Genomic DNA, 20,195 nt, shown 5'->3' with positions numbered 1-20,195 from the left:
TGAGAAAGAGATACTTTAGTTTGGATGGTGTTTTTTTTTCTCTTACCCTGTCTGAAACCACAGATACAAAAGTGAAGGAGTGGATTAAACTGTGTGTTTCTGAATAACCAAGTGTTACTTTCAAGGCCAAGGAGCATTTCATAGGCTTCTACATTATTTTGTGGGGTCACAGGTTATTCTTAAAAAAAAAAAGAAGTTGGTTGTGTTCCCACTCTTGGTTGGGACAGTTTTGCTGCACAACTTTTATCAGTTAGACTTAAAGGGTCCGCTTGAAAACCACGTCGGCCATTGTTACGTTTACAAGACAAGAGCTTTTGATATGTCATCTGAGCAGTGCTACGTCTTCAGGCAGACTGGAGGCTACAGTGTGTCGCTATCGGATATTGATGAGACGGGCTGGGGCTAGCTGGTTAGCATGCTAAGTTCAGAAGAAGAAAAATCGTGATTGAGACAAGAGTTAACATTGGTGTTGTTTTCCACCGCTGGAGACAGCTCTTGGTGAATAAAGGAATGAAGTTTGATGTTAAACTCGCTACATTTCTATGTAGCAATGGCAAAACTTGCAAATTGCTCCTTTAAAGAAACCAAAAAAACTGCCATTCTGGCGAGCTGACCTGTCCCTTACTGGCTGCAGTCATTTTCTTACCCTACGCTTCTGCGGTTAGTGCAACTGAGCAATATGACTGTCTGTTTGACACTCCCCAGAGGAAAATACAAAAATAAGATCCCTTCTTTGTCTAGTCTATTTCTCCTAGACACAACTGAGCTCAATTTAAGATCAATGTAAGATAGTCTTTTTTTTCTCTCACTGCTCTGATCTTTACTTGAAATAATCAGCTTTTAAGACAACAGTAAGATGTTAAAGAAAATTTGATTGGCTTATAAATGAGTGTTGAGCCAACACCTGAAATTGTGATCAAATGAAGGCTTGTAAGCTCAGCATAAGATGTCCTGCTTTTCTTGTGTTTCTCCTGTCTCCTCTCAAATTGGACGGGATTGATTTCTCAGATCTTGATCTCCTCTTTTGCTTCTTATTTATCCTAAGGAGGGGTTTAGCAGAAACAGGTCAGAATTCAGTGATCTCCAAATAAGATCTCATTTATTTCTGTGAGACAAAGAACAGACATCTAAATCTTCCTCTCGGTCAGCACGCTCCATTATCAAGGGATATGATGGGCAGTGTTTATGAGCCAGGGAGGGGGCACGCTAGAGGTTTGTCCATGCAACTGTGAAACTATCGGACAATTTTGATATTGCTATTGATGAAATGTCTATTGCCAGTACATTTCATTATCAGGCCTTGTTTAGATCAGAATTATGAGCAACCAAATTGCAAAAAATTTATTTGTTAGCTTCTTAGTTGCAATTCCACGTCAGAGATACTGCAAATTTTACAATATTTCCCACTTGGTCAAAAATAACTACATAAGTATCAACACACTGTTGTTAGAATAGCTGCAAAGCAGGCAGTTACATCTTACGCCAGGCCAAGGTAAATTTGCCCTTTGACCTCTAATCTCATTGGATTATGCAAAAGAAACCAGATAGTAATTTAACATTTTCTGCACCTCCAATTATTATTTAATTCCAGTCATTATTGGGCTTCTTTCAGCACTGTCATGTATGTGGAAGTGTGTGAAGGAGAGCTGAGGACAGAGAGATGGAAAAGAGGAGAAGCTTTGATGAATAACTGCAGTACTGATGCTGACAGCACACTTCAGTAACGGACCCTCTGCGTGCGTGTGTGTATGTGCGTGTGTGTGTGTGTGTGTCACTACTATCTCTGTCCTTCACACATGAATCCAGCTTCCATCAGAGTCTTTTCTGCTGTGTTATTGTGCAAAATACCAGCTTTAAACACATTTTTGACATTCATCTCCATGGTTTTGATGAATGGGATTCCTCCATCATCCTGACTCTCGCTCTCTCCTCTTTCTCTTTATGTCTCTCTATCATTCTCTCTCTCAAGACTTGGGCGCCAGCACTAGCCGACAACGAGCAACATCTGGAGCGCTAGAGAAGCAGATTTTTCTAATCTGTTTGCTACACAGGCCTGTTTTCCAGTCTATAACGTGCCACTGATTCCCCCCCAAGAAACACACGCACACAGGCACCACCACAACACACACACACACACGCCGCCATGCTGGTTCTCCCTCTCTCTCTTGTGGCTCCAGGCTTTAACATTACTGCCAGTGTGCTCTCATTAGGGGAGGGGGGGGGGGGGGGTAAGGACACATTTACCATGAGCAAATACCTCGCTGTTTTTTTGGATGAAGCCTTCATATCCAGTAAACATCCATATACCACCATCCTCATCATCATTGTCATCACCGTCCTCACCAGACTCCTCACGTTACAGCTTAATGATCCTACTGTTCACTTAGTGTTTCCTTCATTAGCATCGCAGTAGCGGTGCAGCCAGTGGGAAAAGTGTATTGGACTGAAAGTCTTATATCATATTTAGATGCGTTTAGTATCAGCTCAGGAGTACAGACTATTGCCATTATATCTGCAGGGGTTGTGTATTATTGTCGGTAGCTCAGCGATTACTGACAAAACTCACAAAATTCACTTTTCAAAACAATGCTGATTAAAAAAAAAAAAAAAAAAAAGTTTTGTGCCACCTTATTGCTAGTGGTAAAAACTGCACTTGAATGTACCACACAAACTACAGCTGATGGCCTGCTGACCGCTGCCATGCACATATTGTGAATTCTGCGCTTGTATGTGAGGAAATAACTCTTCCGTTTGTATATACATAAAAAGGAGAATTGCAGCAAGATAAAGTAAACAAACTAGCCAGTGTGTCTATGCCCAGAATACAAATGAAGAAGATGTCTGATGACAAGTTGCTTTTGGGACAGTGTGTTTCACTCTGCTTTGCTTTGCAGGGAAAATAAACATAAAAAAAGCAGGAATGAAAAATATGCAAAAACAATAAATTGGTGAGATCACTGAATCGAATGACTGAACATCTGTTCTCTGTCATGACTGTGTTCAATTGGCCAGGTGTCTGGTGCTCAGTCAGGTAAATGATCACGAGATGAAAAGCGATGGCCCAGCGATGCCTAATGGCTGAAAGACTTGGCTGTTTGTGTAAAGACGTGTGAGTGGGTGGATTAATAAGATGACGACTCATTCATTCACATGAGAGCAGCAACAAAAAAGTTCTCCGTGCTTTTGATGGCTTCTTCTCCTTTTCAGTAACACACATCTGGCAAAGCCTTCGGTTTAGCCTGATTGCTGCTCTGTATGAGATCATGAACGTAAACACAGCTACTGCACTGCCGCTGTCTCCTGGTCAGTGATGAGACTCATTCCATCAGTGGCGTTCCCTAAAAATAGACATCAGTTATTGTGATACTGATGTGGAAGCGATACCTTTCCTAACATCTGATCTCAGAACAGCTTTCTGTCCCATAAAGGATCTTATGCCTGTTTGCATTCATCATGTACTTTACTGCCCTCTTGTGGTGGCAGCAGGGTATTGTCCCTGCAAGCTAGCTTGACTTCCAGCCGTCATGCATATAGTTTCTGTCATTTTCATGGGCGTGACCGTGTCCCGCTCACAAAGGCTGGGGCTTGTCAAGCGGAGAGGAAAGCTGCTTAATTTGGGGGTTTGTGCATGTGCATTGAGGATAATTTTGGACTGGTGATTAGCTATAGCCAGGCTGCGCTCGAAAAGTCTTTGCTGCTTAGGATGGTACCTAACTGAGTGAAGTGACGCGGAAGTATCTAAGTGTCAGAGATTATAAGAGCTGTTACAGTTCTCTAAATGATAACTTTAGGAACTTCACTGCTTCCTATCTTATCTCCTTTAGCATAGGAAACACTGGACATTCCTTTGTGAAAGGAGAGGAGAAAATGTTGATTTTGAGAAAAAAGTTTTTTCCCTCTGTACTTCACATTTGATATGCCCGTTAAGAAGAATAATCCTAAATGCTCTTCAGACAGGAAGGTGAAAGGTGAAGATGTCCAGGCACAGAGCAGCAAGATGCAGGAGCACAGCACAGCACAGGACAGACAGGCAGCACAAAATCCTGAGATGGGACAGGCCCTGAATTTAAGAGAGATTTACTGCTACTGTCATGAAAAGGTGTGTTTTAGTCTGGTCCATATTTAGTAGTTGTCTGCTCAGTTCTTCTTGCCTATCAGTGAAGCCGCCACACTCCACTGCATTTCATTACAGTTTACCTGGATTTAACTCCGGTTCTAAAAGTATGCATGTAGCCTCATTTGCTCACAAAGTCCATGAACAAATGTAAACACGCTTACAGTGGAGAATATTTACAGAACAATACAGCTTCAATGTGCCCACTATATTTATTTGACAGACAAGCCCAGTTACATTTTAGTGTGCAGATTAACATTTTTTCACACAGAATGATTGTCTCATAAATACCAGTGTTTTCTTATTCTGAAGATTAAAAAAAAAAAAGTAAAGAAAAAAATTGGTTCCAGTTTGACCAGCTACAAATAAACTAAAATGCTTGTCACACATTACAGTGATAATTTTTTATTGAGGAGTGGCCATAAGTGACGTACATTTCCCATAATGAATTTCCCCTCCCTGACCCAAATTTCAATAACTCACAATCACTTTCATTGGTCGCATGTCTTCAAAGCATTGAACTCACATACTATGCATGCACGTCTCAATGGGACATTGATATGCCACCACGTGCCGCCAGTACAGCTTCAATCCTCTACAAATCTCTGAACTCCCCCAGAGAGATGAACCCCATTGTTCCAGAGGTCGGTGTTTTGATGGTGGTGGTTAGAGGTGGAGAGTGCCTTCTAATACGTCTGTCCAAAATCTCACATAGGTGTTGACTTGGGCTGAGATCTGTTGACTGTGAAGGCCACAGCCTGTGATTCACATCATTTTCATGCTCATCAAACCATTCAGCAGCTCCTCCTGCTTTAGGGATGGGGGAGGCATTTTCGTCCTAATTCTCCACTCTACTTTAATTTGTCTCCCATCTTTATGTTCTTATATCAAAGCAACATTTTATAATGCTCTAAATTCTTTCTTTACCAGTGGAAGTTACTGCCATTACATCAGCTTTTGTGCATCTCTGCCTCATTAAATTTACATTCAGTTTATTGATTTTAGTTTAAAATCAGGGTCATAAAAATGTGCTGAAATAAACTGATGTGTTTCAAAATTGTGATGTAATTAAATCACACTTAATAGATAATTTAGCCACACAAATTACATGTTTATGATGCAGTCAAGGGAATACATTTCATAGAATTTAAAATTAAATTAGAACTTGAAAATATGGGGGTTTAAATTTTAAAATTTTCAGAAACATCCAAACATCCTATGTTATTTTCACGACCTTCAAATTTGAATATGTTGCTGCCAAAGTTTAAAAAAATGCATTTTATGTTTTTCTTCCTTGGTGATTTGATAGTGTAATCATTATTGTTATTATCATTATTATTATTATTATTATTATTATTATTTAAATATAATAAAAAGGGTGTTTGTATTTGTATGTAAAAGCACGAATGAACACTGTAAATGTGTGTGCATCTGTCAAAATGTTGTATTTGCTTGGGCCTAAACACTGAAACACTGAAGCCTTCAGATAATAGAGGACAGAAGTTTACAGTAAGAGGGGACAGTGTGGAGTGACTGATGAGAGAGGACGACAAAAGAGCACACGTGAGTTCGCACCTGACTGTGAGAGTGAACGTGTGCCCAACCTGAACTGGCACCAGCCCCTCAGAAAGCCACCCGGAGGCACCTCCATCCCCTTGAGGCAGTGAAGCGAAAAACTGCGCAGCCAAATGTGATTTTTGATAGAAGATCAAAACAGAAGAACAACAATGTGACCGTGGCTCACACTGTTCTGTAGGTATTGCACAACGATGGAGGATGTCCAGTAGGTAGAGGTCAGTGGTTATGTAATAATCCTCCTCTTTCTGCTCCCGTACATGCTGAGTCTATATTTGGCAGCAAGGCATCAAAAAGGTAACAGCTCTGGGACTCCAGCTGGGGCCATTACTTATTCACAACAATGGTTTGTGAGCGGTGGGTGGACTGGGTGTGTGTGCGCTTTGCGATCAAACTGCTGCTTTCACAAGTGACCTGGAAGATACAGGCACACACGGACCTCTCCCGAATTCTCTTTCTTTCTCTGTTTCCCTCTGTACCTCTGACCTCTCCTTCAGTTTTCTCTACAGCAGCTTTAGGGAGGGATTTATTGTTTCCCCGTCATAAAATAACTGCAGTTCGATACTGAATCCAGCAGGGGGCGAGGTAGGCAATGGATTAATGGCCCCTGCAGAAGCCTAAGGGAGGAAAAGGGCACACAAGTTTGTTTATCCTCTCCTGGAGGATGTAATAAAACATTATCCATAAAGACGGGTAAGATTTAATATCTTTAGATGTTTCAAAATGAGAATTAACACACATATAAAAATACTCTATTACATTTATAAAATCTTCAGTTAAAATTTAATTATCAGTTAAATGTACATAACTTGTCTTCCTGCAGAAAAATGCCTCCTGCGACTGACGTAAATATACGACATTATTGGATTATTACTAATGTGTGATCAAGAAACATTTTACTATTATAACCTTTTCTATTTAATTAGATACTTTATTCCAGAGGTTCCCAACCTAGGGTTCAGGCCCCCTCCAAAGGCTCCCACAATATATCTGAGCGGTCATGAGATGGTAAATGGGCTAGAAAAGATGAAAAAACTAAGTTCTGTTACATAAAATGTTTTATTAATTTCTTAAGATTTTCCTTCCCTTTGAACCACAAACGGTTATTGAAATGAAACTATAGTATGTTAAGTTTAGAGGAGATGTTAAGAACTTGTATGTGCTACTTTTTTGTAAGGGGTTGGAAATCACTTTTTTAAACCAATATCAATGTCTTGTATTTCATAAGATTAACATAAGTGGTTCCCAACCTTTTCCAAAACATTGCCCACTTGGAAATCACAAAAATGTTGGCGGCCCACATCCAACCCCATTAAAATACGGAGGGTGAATAATGTGTTCTCAGAGCACCTTTTATTTTAATGATAACGACCAAACATTGAGAATTGAACTGAAAGCAGCGAACCATGTAGAAGGCTCAGTTTTTCTTTTTTGTTTGTCAGATGAGAGATCATTTGTCGATTCACCATCTGTCCCTTGACTCAGTTTCCTTTTATTTTTTTTCTGTTGCTAACCGGCTGTCCATTTTGATACACGGGTTTTTGCCATGGCCTACAGGTTGGGAACCACTGATATATTGTTTAGAAACTGTAGCTGATAAGCAAATGTAATGTTAAAAGTACAATATTTCCCTCTAAAATGTAGTGGAGTGAGTATTACTATAAGTAGCATGAACTGTAAATAAGTAAAGTACAGGTATACCTAAAATTTTTACCTCTCTACCACAGCCTTACATTCATATTAAAACAACACACAACATCATTGGTGAACATTTACAGGCCAGTGTACATGTCCTCAAGAACAACATTGTTCTGACTGTTCTGCAGGGACTACATCTCCCAGCATGCATCAGGGAAAACATTACATCCCCCAGGAGAAGCTGGCATCAGCTGCTGGAGCGTGTGGCTCTAACTGTTGCCAGTGCACACTTGCTGAAAGCTGGACGACTTGGACATAATTAGTCAAAAGCATTTAAATCATCCCTGAAAATACACATTCAGACTTAAACAAGAGCAAACGCAGGTGCTGTAACTGATATGCAAATGTGCAGATCGAATGAAAAGACTGATAAGAAACAAAAGTCATAATATGAGTGCATGTATTTCTGCCTATAATCAGCACGTAAAAGTCAATCCTGGTAAGATTAGGCGACTTTAGTTCCTTAAATATCGTCTCAGCAGCTTAAAAAAAATCCCCTCAAGTCAAAGCAGTTGCATCTATCAGCATTACGTTAAAGTCAAAGAACATAAAATAAATTACTAACATTGCTGCCGGAAACACCCCTGCTCTCATGCTTACATTCAGATGGTCTTTTCTTCGTCAAACAACCGGCGAGTGAAAGGTGACACTGAAGCAGATTGCACGCCATGTACACTCCATCAAAAGGAGCTCACGAGTTGACTTTTTCCAAACGATGACAGAGTAGCTTTTGAAGTGTCGAGGCTGAGCAGAGTGACAGCTCCAAATCACACTCATCAGATATGATTGTGTGAAATGCGACAAAATGAGGCTTAATTGCAGGGTCTGGTAATGAACCCAGCAGCACCTGAATACGTCAAACAGGAACGACTCTGTGCAGAAAAGAGCTGAATATTATCTTTGTGCACATGTGACAAAGATGGAGATGGTGTATAGGACCTAATCAGCGTTCATTTCAGAGTTCAGTAGATCCTTTTGACGAGTGACAAGTCATTTATTCTTTTTATTTCTCTAATTTCACACTTACATCAGTTTGATACCACTTAGTTTGATGTATTTTACTGCATAAACCGAGGTTTTTTTCATTTTGTATCAGCTTAGAAAGGTGAAGTCAAAATGTAAGTTTTTCGTTTACTCAAATGGTAATCAAACCCCAAATCGTGACATATACTGTGCTACATGTGCTTTACTATTAAGGGTTGTATCCAACCACCACTCCTGCTATTTTTCTGGCTGCCAGCTGACTTTTGGCAAAGTTACTTTGTGATTTGCACCTTATTAACTCAACTCACTAATGAGCATGTGTGCTGAGCCAATATTCAATTAAAGTCATAATCGGCCTCAACAGTAATGACTGAAAATGACAATAGGAAGTCTGAATGACAATTAAACACTGTCATTAAACATACATTATGGAACACAAATGAAACCCAGAGCGGGAGCTGGAGAACGACTTATATCTAATGGTGATTGAGCTGGTGTCAACTTGAATCCATTACCAGTCCCATTAAAGTCTTTCTACTGAATTGCTTATTGGAGGAGGGTAAAAACAGATCCGTTGTTTGAACAGCTACAGCTTGTGAAAAGAGGAGGAGAACTGAGTTATGGCATAAACCAAGTTAAAAGGGGAACTTTTACCCTCCACAATAAGGCATTATTGGTTGCAGTCTCCATGTAGACATAACACTGAGGTTTTATATCTGCTCTCACACACTCACAGAAATACTCTGCTTCAAGCAGTAGTAAAGAAGAGGAGGCGTAGTCAATCACACAATCACTGCTGCAGTAAAGAAACACACTCATGCTTGGACATTGCACTGACTTCCATTAATTCATCAGAAACTTACGCAAACGCTAGACAAGTCATAAAATTGATCATCGGCATTATGAGAACCAGTTTCTCTTTTCAGTGAGTGTACACACACACACACTTAGTCACTTTTATATTTACACCCTAACCTTAAAGAATAACCCAAGTGCATCAGCACCAAATGAACTTATTTAAGCTATGAAAGAAAAGAAAAGATGTATTACTCCTCACCCCTGAATTATGAACCATTGCTTTTATGATTGAAATGCAAGTCATTACAGGGCTGGTAAAATATTAGTTTGTATGTAAGTATGGTTCTATGAGTTCTGGATGACTGTCAGATGTGTATGTGTGCATTAACTGTGAAGCATGTAGTGTACAGTCAGGAACAAATCTGACTGACCTGAATTAGTGTGAGTTTTCACTCTCTCGTTCTGTTTTGGTCTTCAGGAAACTTTTTCACTTATGCTGCTTAGCCAGATGTTTCACTTTCTTCATCAGCTAGTCGCTAACTTTGTCCGTCAGCTGTAAAGGGCTGAGCAGGTGATGTACAGCAGATTTATTAGAGCTTTTTTGTTGTTGTTGTGTTTTGGTAGAAAAAGCTGCTGCTGGAAATGATGCTGAAAACCAAAACAATGAGCTAAAAGAGGCTAAAAAGCTCTGTTGATTTAAAGATCTGGTGATAAAGACATATATAAAGATGGACGTTGCCTTCATGACGTCGCCCAAAGGTTTCTCAGGAGTGGTTTTGAAGCTCAGAGTGAGCTGCTCCGCTATCGCCATCATGGCAGTGCCTGACTCCTTCTACCTCATGGCTGATACAAAAATGGGCAAAAAGTGGGGCGTGCATGGAGCTGAGACTTTGGGGCATACTGGCAAACATGCACTCACCCACCTGTCACTCAAAGTGACACACCCTCAATTATACTGAACTTTAAGCCTTAATAAAATGTAAACAGGTGAGTAATATAAAAAATTACCCGTATATTTTTGTACCAGGCTGTAAACCTGTTTACTTCTGACTCACTTTCGGAGCCAGCTTCAAGCGGCCATTTGGCGAACTGCAGTTTTTGGCACTTCCATGTTGGCTTCATTTTTCAGTTTGCTGCTTGATCACAGCACGTGACATCTTTTACATTACACACAGCTTTTTAAAATTTTGAATTTAGCTGAAAAATCAGAGCTAAATGTGTGACCCTGACCCTTATTCTAGCATGAAACTTAACCCTCAGAAAGAACAAATGTCCTCTCTTCTTCCCAGTTACACACACAGACACTTGTCTTAATCCATTTGTGAGGACACTCAACATATTCCCTAGCTCCTCACCCTTACCTTAACCCTCACAAATAAATGGCTAACCCTAGTCTGACCTGAAAATCACTGTAACCTGATCCTTAAAATAAAGTCTTAACATTCAAACAGTCCTTACAATTATGATTTCAAACCAAACATTTGTCCACACGAACACACACACACACACACACACACACACACCAGCTCATCCCCCCTTCTAGTGAACCTGTAGCCGACAGCAGTGCAGGGGACAAACTGTGATTTAGTAGCAGTGTAAACCAGAAAGCCGGGGCCCACGGCTCTGCTTTATCAGCGGTGCTCCATCTTGCCGTTGGGGACACAAGAACTCATTTAGCCTGTTGCCAGAGATGGTCTCGCACCAGCCGATAGCACGGTTGAATTACAATCACACAACTCTACTCTTTTATTTTTCTCCATTTGTCTGTCTGTGCGCATGTGTCGGTGCCTGAAGGTGTGGCAACAGGTGGAGAAGAGCGACTGGGCGAGCGACTGATTTTGAGTCCTCCGTCACTGCGGCTGGCACCTGCAATCATGCAGGCGCATGTGATCATAATGAGAAACAGAAGCTTGAGCTTGTCCCCAAGAGACTTTTCTTCTTTTATCAGAAGAACAAATTTAACAGAATGATAATTACCAGGGAATCCAACTTCTACACAAAGACATTATTGCTGATGTGTGCATATGTTTTTGCATGCAAATGTGTCTGTGTATGTTTGTATTTTGTGTGATCCCTCATATTGTGCTCCAGACGGCTCTGGGGTCACCATGGAGACAGGTGACATATAATCAGGATGTGTTTTTTTGCTTCCTGGGGTGTTGACAGAAGGTGGAGGAGGAGCATAGGGGGTCTGTCAGCATTTCACTTCCAGAATTACAATGTATGTATTCTTCAGTCACCTCATAAACCGTATTATGTGGAGTATCAGTTTTTTCTGTGTTTCACTGCTTTCAGTTTAAAGTTAATGTGACCCAATAAAGCTCAAGACAGATCTTGAAAACTTCATATTTTCTGTTGAACATCAGGGGCCAGATGCATAAATGATGCGTACAGACAAAAACTATGCATATGCCATTTCCCACACATGAATTGGTATTTATAAACACAGAATGTTCAGTGAAACTGTGCACACCTCATGCATTCTTTTGACCAAAAACCTACTTAGAGAAACCTGATAAAGAGAAAATCCAAAGGGAGACACGTCACAGTACTTAATGCTGTTTGACTGACAGGTGATCTGTGATAAGTGCCATACTTCACCCTCTCTACTCTTGGAAAACCTCTACTAATTACAAACAGCAGGAAGTGTTGTGCTGGCAGAAACTTCTTTACAATGTCAGAGAGGACGTTCGCACTGTCAGCCTGATCAGACCCTGTGCTCTGCAGAAAATGTGTGTTAGATGTAAAAAGCAGAGAGATGTTCCATTCATTTTTCTGAATGCAAATAGATACATTTCTACTTATGTCTTGTACTTGAATCATGTACCTTCTATTTGGTCTTGTTTCAACATTTAATGCTGCTATGGCAAGAAATGTATTCCTCTTGGTGGTAAATTTTCATATTATTTTAGTATGGCTATTACCAGGCATTCAGACCAAAAATAGTGCTGTGTCACGTGGTTGTATCATTATAGATATTGGTAAAACAATGAAATACAAATATTTATCAGATGCCATAACACTAAATGATTTATTTTCTGCAATAATATATTTTACACCTATGGAACATTAACACCTGCCAGCTGAATAACCATGCTCTCTGAGTCAGGTGCCGCTCTGTGTTGGTAAAACAAAGGTACAGATGATCTCATTTAATAAATGAAAAGAGCTCAGTTTTTATGTTGATCTGAGCCTGGCCTTAGTTAGCGCTCAGACTGTTGGCTCAGAAAAGCCAAAACAACGCACTGTGGTTTATTATAGTACAAGACAAGCAGAGATGTGCATGAGCACATTAAATGAATTCAGTAAATGGTGAACATTTGAAAATTAATGAACATGAGCATTAAAAATGCTCACATACCAGAGGGTGTCTGCACCAAAAAGTTGTTTTCCAAAAAACATCAAAAGAAGGAGAACTGTATTTTATGATAGGAGGACTTGTGGCACCCGGCATGGCGAGTGCTGGCAATTCAGACACAGCACCAGTTCTGCTGAAGGAACCTTATGTTTCACCACTTAAACAGTCTTTCACAAAGCAGGACAAAGCAAAAAAATATAATTTTGCAAATGTAATTTAAAAGTGGAATGGCAGTGACTGAAGTTTGAGCTAACTCTTGTTCGTGTGTTGTCTTGCACAACACGGGAAACTGAATTTTACAACTTTAGAAAATAATAATGGTGACAGTCATTTCACATTTGGTTGTAACTCTTACCAAGTAAACCAGTAGAGATATTTCATAAACATGAAATAAAACCAACAACACACATTTACAAGTAATCTACGAGGATGTTGCATGTACAACACATGGCTGGACAATGCAGCACCTTCCTGGTGGAAACTGAACCATGCTGTGGAAAAAAAACTGAGTCAGGTTCAACTTTTTTAGTTAATGATCCACATTGTTTTGCTGAAGCCCTCTACACTGGCCAAGGAGTGGTCCCACTGGCGTTACAGGGCATTGTTGGGTGATGCTGGCAAAGGTTGAGACCAGCCTATGTTCTTGCACCCCCAGGGGAATGAGGAGGCTTTCTTTTTTGTTTTTCACACAGAGCTAATGTTTGTCTGAACAGGACCTCATACTAAATTATACCTTGTTTGTTTCACTTTTTTTAACAGTGTTCTTTCTTTGGTGAAATACTGTGCCTGCCCACCAGCAACACAGCTTGTTAAACCAGATAGAAGACAAATCATCACAATGTATACCACACTGTTCAGTCAAGGATGTCTTGAAAACATCACAGGCTACTTTTTTTTTTTTTTTTTTTTTTAAGATATGTTTTGGGCATTTTTATGCCTTTATTATTTGATAGGACAGTAGAGAGTTACAGGAAAGTGCAGAGAGAGGGAATGACATACAGGACAGAGTCGGGTCGGTTGGGTCAGTTGGGACTCAAACGACTCACCTGCTAAGAGCACCTGCACTTGTGGTTGGCACACCACTCGGCTATCAGGTTGCCCCCATGTTATTTATAAATTATACAATGTCTTTGTCAAAGCAACGATTGGCCTTCAGTGGCTGGCAAAATCAGATCTTTTCCTTTCTACACACACTGCACAGTCAGGCATCTCCGTTATATCTGCTGCAACTTTACTTCCTCATTTACAAGGTCAAGATAATGTCTTAATCTATACTTTAGGACCAATATTAATAATCACAGTGGATTGTCACTCTGCCAAAAGTACAATTTCAATTATTCTCTCTCTCCCTCTCCCTCCATGTGTGTGTTTGTTTTAAGCTAAAAATCTTTTTAATGTTCCATATTCATTAAAGTGCCACACACAAAAAAGCCTTTTCTTACAAAAATGAAAGAAAGAAAACACATTGTGAGAAATGTATTGCTAAGAATCAATCGATCTAATTAATTATGATGCTAATGATTACCAGGATTCACAAATTTCAAAGCCAGAAAAATGCTGTTAAACATCAAGCATTAAAAGTGTGTGGGGGAAAAAAAGACCTTTCAAAGGACCCAGCAAGCACTCATAAAATATTTAATTATTACATAAACAAAACATGTTTATATCTTGAACTCTTTTCAAACCTCACTACATGCTCTGAAGTCTGTATTTACACCATTTTTTTTTTTTTACATTTTAAGTTTGTGCAACTTTTTGTAATGAACTGCAAGTGATGAAGGACAATGATATATGATTTACTGTAGCCACACAGTATGAAACCAAATACACGAACACACAAACCTTCACACAGCCTACCAGTGATGCTGTAGAAAATATGTAGTGACACTCAAGCTGGAAACATAAGCAAAACGTTGCATCATATTAGCAGTTAAATCTTGACCATGATGTCCTCTGCACAATTATCCACTCAGGCATCAGACCCTAAAAAAGACAGAAAATACAGGTCATGCATGTGGTTTAAAGGAATAGAGAAAAAACAATTATTGGCTTTCTTGTAGAAATAGAAAAAATAAAACAGATAAAAAAGATAAAGATAAAAAGATTGATACCACTATCATATCCATGTCCACTTAATATAGAGCCACAGCAGCAACTAACCCAACTGGTTAGCTTAGCTCAGCACAAAGACTGGAAATGGGGAGACATGCTAGCCTGGCTGTGTCCAAAGCTGAATAAATCCACCAAGCAGCACCTCACTAATTAAAATTTTATATAATATTTGTTTAAAACTGAAGTGTAACAATGACATGTTGTGCTTTTATGGAAAGTTATGTTCCAGAATATTATTTGGCAAAGCTATAAACTAGCTCTGTCTCCTTGTCTTTGTGCTAAGCTAACTGGTTGCTGGCTTTGGTTTTTATTTCTTGGCTTTGAGCAATAACAAACAAGATCACGTGTTTCTCCGTTGCCAGTCTTTGTGCTAAGCTAAGCTTACTTGCTGCTAACTGGAGACTTATACTAACAGTACAAATATGAGAGTGGTATTGATAATCTTAGCAATAAAATGAATAGGTGTATTTCCCAAAATATCTAACTAGTGCTTTAAATCTTTTATTAAAGTAACAAACCCAAACGAAAACATCTCTCCTGCTCAGGATAGAGGCAAAGAAATTCCTTCCTCTTCCTTCCTCTTTTGTTCCTTATGGAAAGTCTGCTCATCAGTCTGAATCCAGCGCAGTTTAAAGTCTGGGATCCCACGTTTCTTCAGCTTAGCATGCAGCTGTAGAGAAATAACAATGAAAAACTAGGACAACACATCATTGTAACCTTTCACACGTCTTTTTCCTCTTCCTATTTGTGCGGTTACAAGCACATTGTGGTGGCAGAAAACCAATGGAAACAAACAATTTTTATTCCTCCCTTTGGGGATCTCATCCTTTCACTCCACTTGTAGTAGTACTCCCTGAGGACACCTCAGGGAGTGAATAAAAATAAATAAAATATAGATAAATAAAATAAAAATAAAAATTGTCTTGTGCCATCTGACGTCAGATTAGGAATACAAAAATAGATGACCTTCATCTTTATAGAATACTGTTGGCTTTATGGGCTCCACTTGCAAGTCATAAAACACATGGACCACATATCATATATACATGTATTTGCTGTTGCAACATAGGGACTGAGGATGTCATATAGGGGAGGCTGTCCTCTGCTGGCAAATCATTGAATAATTGGCTAAGGCATCTGGTTGAGCCATATGTTGTAAATTGCTACCTGCCACCACTGTCACTTTTTGCAATCAGTTCAGATTCACCCTCGAAACACATCATTGCACTTAACAAACATGGGAATAAAATCTGTACTGGCAGAAAATGGGATCATGAAAATGGCAATGTAACCCAGAGAAGTCATCTTCTTTTATGTAAATATAAAATCTCTTATAAAACAGTACGGATACTGTGTGGAAGCTGGCGTCTTTTGAACATCTTTTCAAAACCAGAGACAAAAGCACAATCGACGGTGTTTGCCTCAATAGTTGCAAATGTTAGCATGTCCAGCTAACTAGCCGCTACAGTGATGTACAAAAGTCTGAAAGTGGTCTCAGATTTTTGGACCCCACTGTCCAGTAGTACCATAGCCTTACTTATGAAGTCAATGATAATATCATTAGTCATCATCAACTTATTACCTAACATTATTTTGTGAGGTAACAGGTCAGAGATTAAAAAAAAAAAAAAAATCAGGACTGGTGCATCTGCTGTGTGGGAGCCGGTCCTGGATGTTATAATGAGAGTTTAGCTAATGTTAGCAGCTCCTGGGAAGTTCATGCTCCAACAATCCTGAGCAAACACATTAGCAGGGACAGCGTTACGTCTAGCAGCTTCAGACTTACTGTACCTGCTCTAAAATCTGCTGCTGAAGAGCAGGATCTTTCAGGTCGGCCTCAGACTTGACCTTTAGCTTGAAGAGTGCTTTGGAAGAGCCTTCCAGAAGAGGAAACGTTTTTTGGCAGACAAAATAGTGCTTTTCATTACAGTCAACATCCCACCATGTGTGTGCGGTTGTGTTGACCGCGACACATGATTGCATAGTGTACCCGCTATTGTCAGGCTGGCCGGTGTGCCAGTTAGTGAAACTGGTGGGAGTCGAGTCAGACCAGTAATCCCACCCACTTCTGTAGAGACCAATCCAGGTGTTCGTTTCCAGCATTGAGGCGATCTGATTATTCTGAGACAAAGTTGTCACGCTGGCAAGGTCACGGTACATGGATATACAATAGACTCTGGCCTGCGACCAAGTCATCTGGATTGGCACTAGAGCATATGGGGATGGAACGTGTCCTGAAAGAAAACAGAAACAAAAAATACATATAGATCAGGCTGTGGATTGGCTTTTGCCTTGGAATGACACTAATAACTGTTTTTAGTGGTGTTGATCCACGGTTCCGCCATTTTGGCCCTGACTGAAACACGTCGGAAGCATCTTGATGGATTATTGTGAAATTATGTAGGATAAATGAGTAAATGAATGACTAAATATCAACCTCAGCTATACTTTGTGTTTAGTGCTAGTTAGCAAATGTTAGCATGCTAAATCTTTGCAGATTGCAAACATTATCATGTCAGCACTGTCATTGTGAGTATGTTCGCAGGCTGACATTACCATTCTGCTCTTAGCACTACTGCACTATAGCATCATACAGCTGCTATAATGACATTCACCGACTATCAGAGCTAGTTCACATTTATATTCGACTTGAAGGTCAAAAGGAATGGTTAAACTGAGGCACAGGCCTCTATATTCCTATAAATTCTATTCCTATAAATCTAGGAAGGGGAGATGTAGGCATTGCCAAATACCACGTACTGCAGAGGGAGTTTTTATTTTAATTTTTGCAGCACCAGCAATCGCAACTAGCACCTAATTAGCTTGAACACAATCCCTTTGGCATACTGCTCTTTAATTTCATTTTTTATTTTGTCTGTGATACTTTGATATTTTTTGGTACATCTTTTTTTAGTGGTGGTTGGTTATTTTATCACAGTATCTGAGGGAATAATTTCCAGTATATTAGCTATATGGAGTGTTGCGTCTACCCTCATGAGGACTCTATGACGTTGAAGCTGATTCTGGCATTTAAATCCAGTATTTCATAAAACATTTATCATTGTTCTACCTAGGTGTGCCTAAAGTGTTTAAATTCTAATAAAACAGCTTTGAACTGAACTAGTAAAAATCCTTCTTACCAGTGTAGCAGACTGCATAGCGTAGATTTTGTTCACATGGAGCGTCATTCCAAGTCCCTTGTGGTGACATCGTAACGCAGTGCTGCGAAGAGAGGCGATTGTCAGGCTGAGATTCGTCCCAGGAGCTGAAATCTTTTTTACCGTTGAAGTCCTTAGAATCGAGCGACCACTTCCATTTGGTCAGGTCATCATAGAGCCCTATCCATACAAAATCTTCAAGGCCCTGGGTTACACTCAGCATCCTCCTGTTCTCGTCTTTGCTTGTCACAGTGGCCAGGTCGGTGAACATGTCTCTGCAGTAACTCTGAGCTTCATCCCAAGTCTTTGACATGTTCACATAGTGGTACATTCTGAAGATGTTCGCAGTGACAGCAGACAGTCCTAATGGAAAAAGGATTGTTTTCCATTTACAGAACTGTTTAATGTTGTATTCCGCTGCCATACAATAACCATGCAAACAAAATACAACTATTATGAACTATATGGGTTTTTTTTCACTGTCACAGTTGTAGAGTCAACTTTATCAACATTTTCTACCAATATTTTTTGTTGATGTTGCACTGGATTGCATTAGACTGTAACGTGTTCATGCTATTGCCTCCACCAACTGTAAGTCTGTGTTTCTGCCTCACTCCCTCACACATGGCACATTTCATACATTTCTCTGACCTGTAAGAGCGAAGACAAACAGTAGTGTCATCATCATCCTGAAAAACAGAAACATGCAGAAATGTAATGAAAACAATTAAAAGTGAAATTCAATGACAGCCAACTTATGCATTTACATTTTATACATTTTTCCTACAAACAGCTTGTTTAAGTTTTGTCTTCATAGCAAGGGAAACTTATCAAACCATTTAAATGCCATAACTCTGGGGCAGATATTATAGAAAAAGAGGAAGAAAAAGAAGATTATAGAAATTGTAAACCGACCTGAGAAGGTTCCAACCTTTGCTCTCACAAACTGTGCCGATATACCTCATACATTTACTATGTATTCACTCACTTTTATTCAGGTTCTCCTCCTCTTCTAAAGTAATTATGCAAACCCAGTGCATTAATTTGGCTGTGACCTTACAAAACAGGATGTAGGTACATACAAATCAAGATGGTGAAATTAAGCTTGTGACCTTTAACTCAGTCACTGAGAACACACTGAGAGGCAAGTGGTGACCTTGTGATGTTTTAGCCTTTCTTTAACATTTATGAGCTAAATTGTTAGCTTAGATTTATTGTGTATAACACAATATTGTGTAGTTTAATTTATGTAGGGGTTAAGTTACATGATCACAACTGACCGGATGATTTTGCTATTTGCCTCCAATGATATCCTGGTCTTGGACTCTTCATCAAAACACAACACACACAATTCTAGACACTAACTGGATACACAGAGTTGTTATATAATTTATATGTCATATAAAAGATATAATCGTTTATAATGATTTTATAGATCCTTTATATATGATATATTTGAGCTCTGTTTTCGGGAGTTTATACATTTACAATAGTTTTGACCATCAGTGGTGATATGAGATCAGAACCTCCAGACATAAACGAGACAATTTTTAATCTTTAGTGAGGATATTTTGTGTTGATAACGTTGCTTGAGTGACCATTTGAACATTTGTGAAGTTGTTCCCTATGTAGGAAGATGTTCGATTGACATTTGGCAGAAGCTTTCATACTGACCATGAGCGGTGGTGGAATAAGTAGTAATTCTATACCATGAAAATACTTTGTTAAAAGTCACAGTATATATATATATATATAGATATAGATAGATAGATAGATATATAGATAGATAGATAGATATGACCATACCTCGATAAAAGTACATTACTATTAAGAAGACAAATTGTACTTAAAGCATTAAAAAAAAATAATAATAATAATTTAAAATTCTTTGCAGCAGAATGATCCTTCTTGGTGGTATATCCATATGTAGGACATTATTATTGTAAAATTTAAATCTTCAAAGTAAACAGTGATTGTCTAAAATACTGTAGAAGTGTAAAGTAGCATAATATTGGAATGCTAAAATATAGTACCTTGAAATTAAATATGTTGAAATTATTGCACGTTATAAGATGTTTTAAGGGCTAAACTTAAAAAAAACAAAAAACAAAAAACAAAAAAAGGGCTAAACTTAAGACCAGATGAGATAAATATTCCTTCACTAGGGCCACAGTGGGGAAATTTGCAGTATTACAGCAGCAAAGTGGACGGTGCAAGAAAAAAAAAACTGCAAATGTCAGTATCAAGTACGTAAGAAAAAGACAAACAATAGATAATATAATATATACAATGATATATTGACAAAACATACAATAATAGCAGCAGATAAGGGATATTGCACAGTTGGTGTGTGAAGTTATTGCACATGGTGAGTTGTGAAATGTAAAATGGACATCAC

At 39.1% G+C, this 20,195-nt stretch overlaps 1 protein-coding gene across 1 annotated transcript; it reads right to left on the bottom strand.

Annotated features, from left to right (window-relative positions):
• Window positions 1-12,612: 12,612 nt before the first annotated feature.
• On the bottom strand, window positions 12,613-19,461 carry LOC139634565 (C-type mannose receptor 2-like). The gene is made up of 6 exons (XM_071501095.1): window positions 18,713-19,461; window positions 18,449-18,486; window positions 17,780-18,160; window positions 16,431-16,873; window positions 15,158-15,309; window positions 12,613-14,510 (listed from the first exon to the last, which is right to left on the bottom strand). Exons 1-5 carry the CDS (start codon window positions 18,760-18,762, stop codon window positions 15,181-15,183), a joined length of 1,041 nt encoding a protein of 346 aa, XP_071357196.1. The 5' UTR covers window positions 18,763-19,461; the 3' UTR covers window positions 12,613-14,510; window positions 15,158-15,180.
• Between the last annotated feature and the right edge of the window lie 734 nt (window positions 19,462-20,195).

This window comes from Trachinotus anak, unplaced genomic scaffold (assembly GCF_046630095.1).
Source record: "Trachinotus anak isolate AG129_WGS33_773 ecotype Australia unplaced genomic scaffold, CSIRO_AGI_Tana_v1 ptg000016l, whole genome shotgun sequence".
NCBI classification, from domain to species: domain Eukaryota; kingdom Metazoa; phylum Chordata; class Actinopteri; order Carangiformes; family Carangidae; genus Trachinotus; species Trachinotus anak.
The sequence above is the reverse complement of the archived record's forward strand: the minus strand, read 5'-3'. Positions and strand labels throughout refer to the sequence as shown.

Coding starts and splice junctions, on each gene's coding strand:
- LOC139634565 (XM_071501095.1), bottom strand. CDS start 18,762: ATGAGGTATATCGGCACAGTTTGTGAGAGCAAAGGTTGGAACCTTCTC. Junction 16,874..17,779: donor CTATGCAGTCTGCTACACTG/GTAAGAAGGATT, acceptor GTTTTCTTTCAG/GACACGTTCCATCCCCATAT. Junction 15,310..16,430: donor AGCAGCAGATTTTAGAGCAG/GTACAGTAAGTC, acceptor ATTTCTCTACAG/CTGCATGCTAAGCTGAAGAA.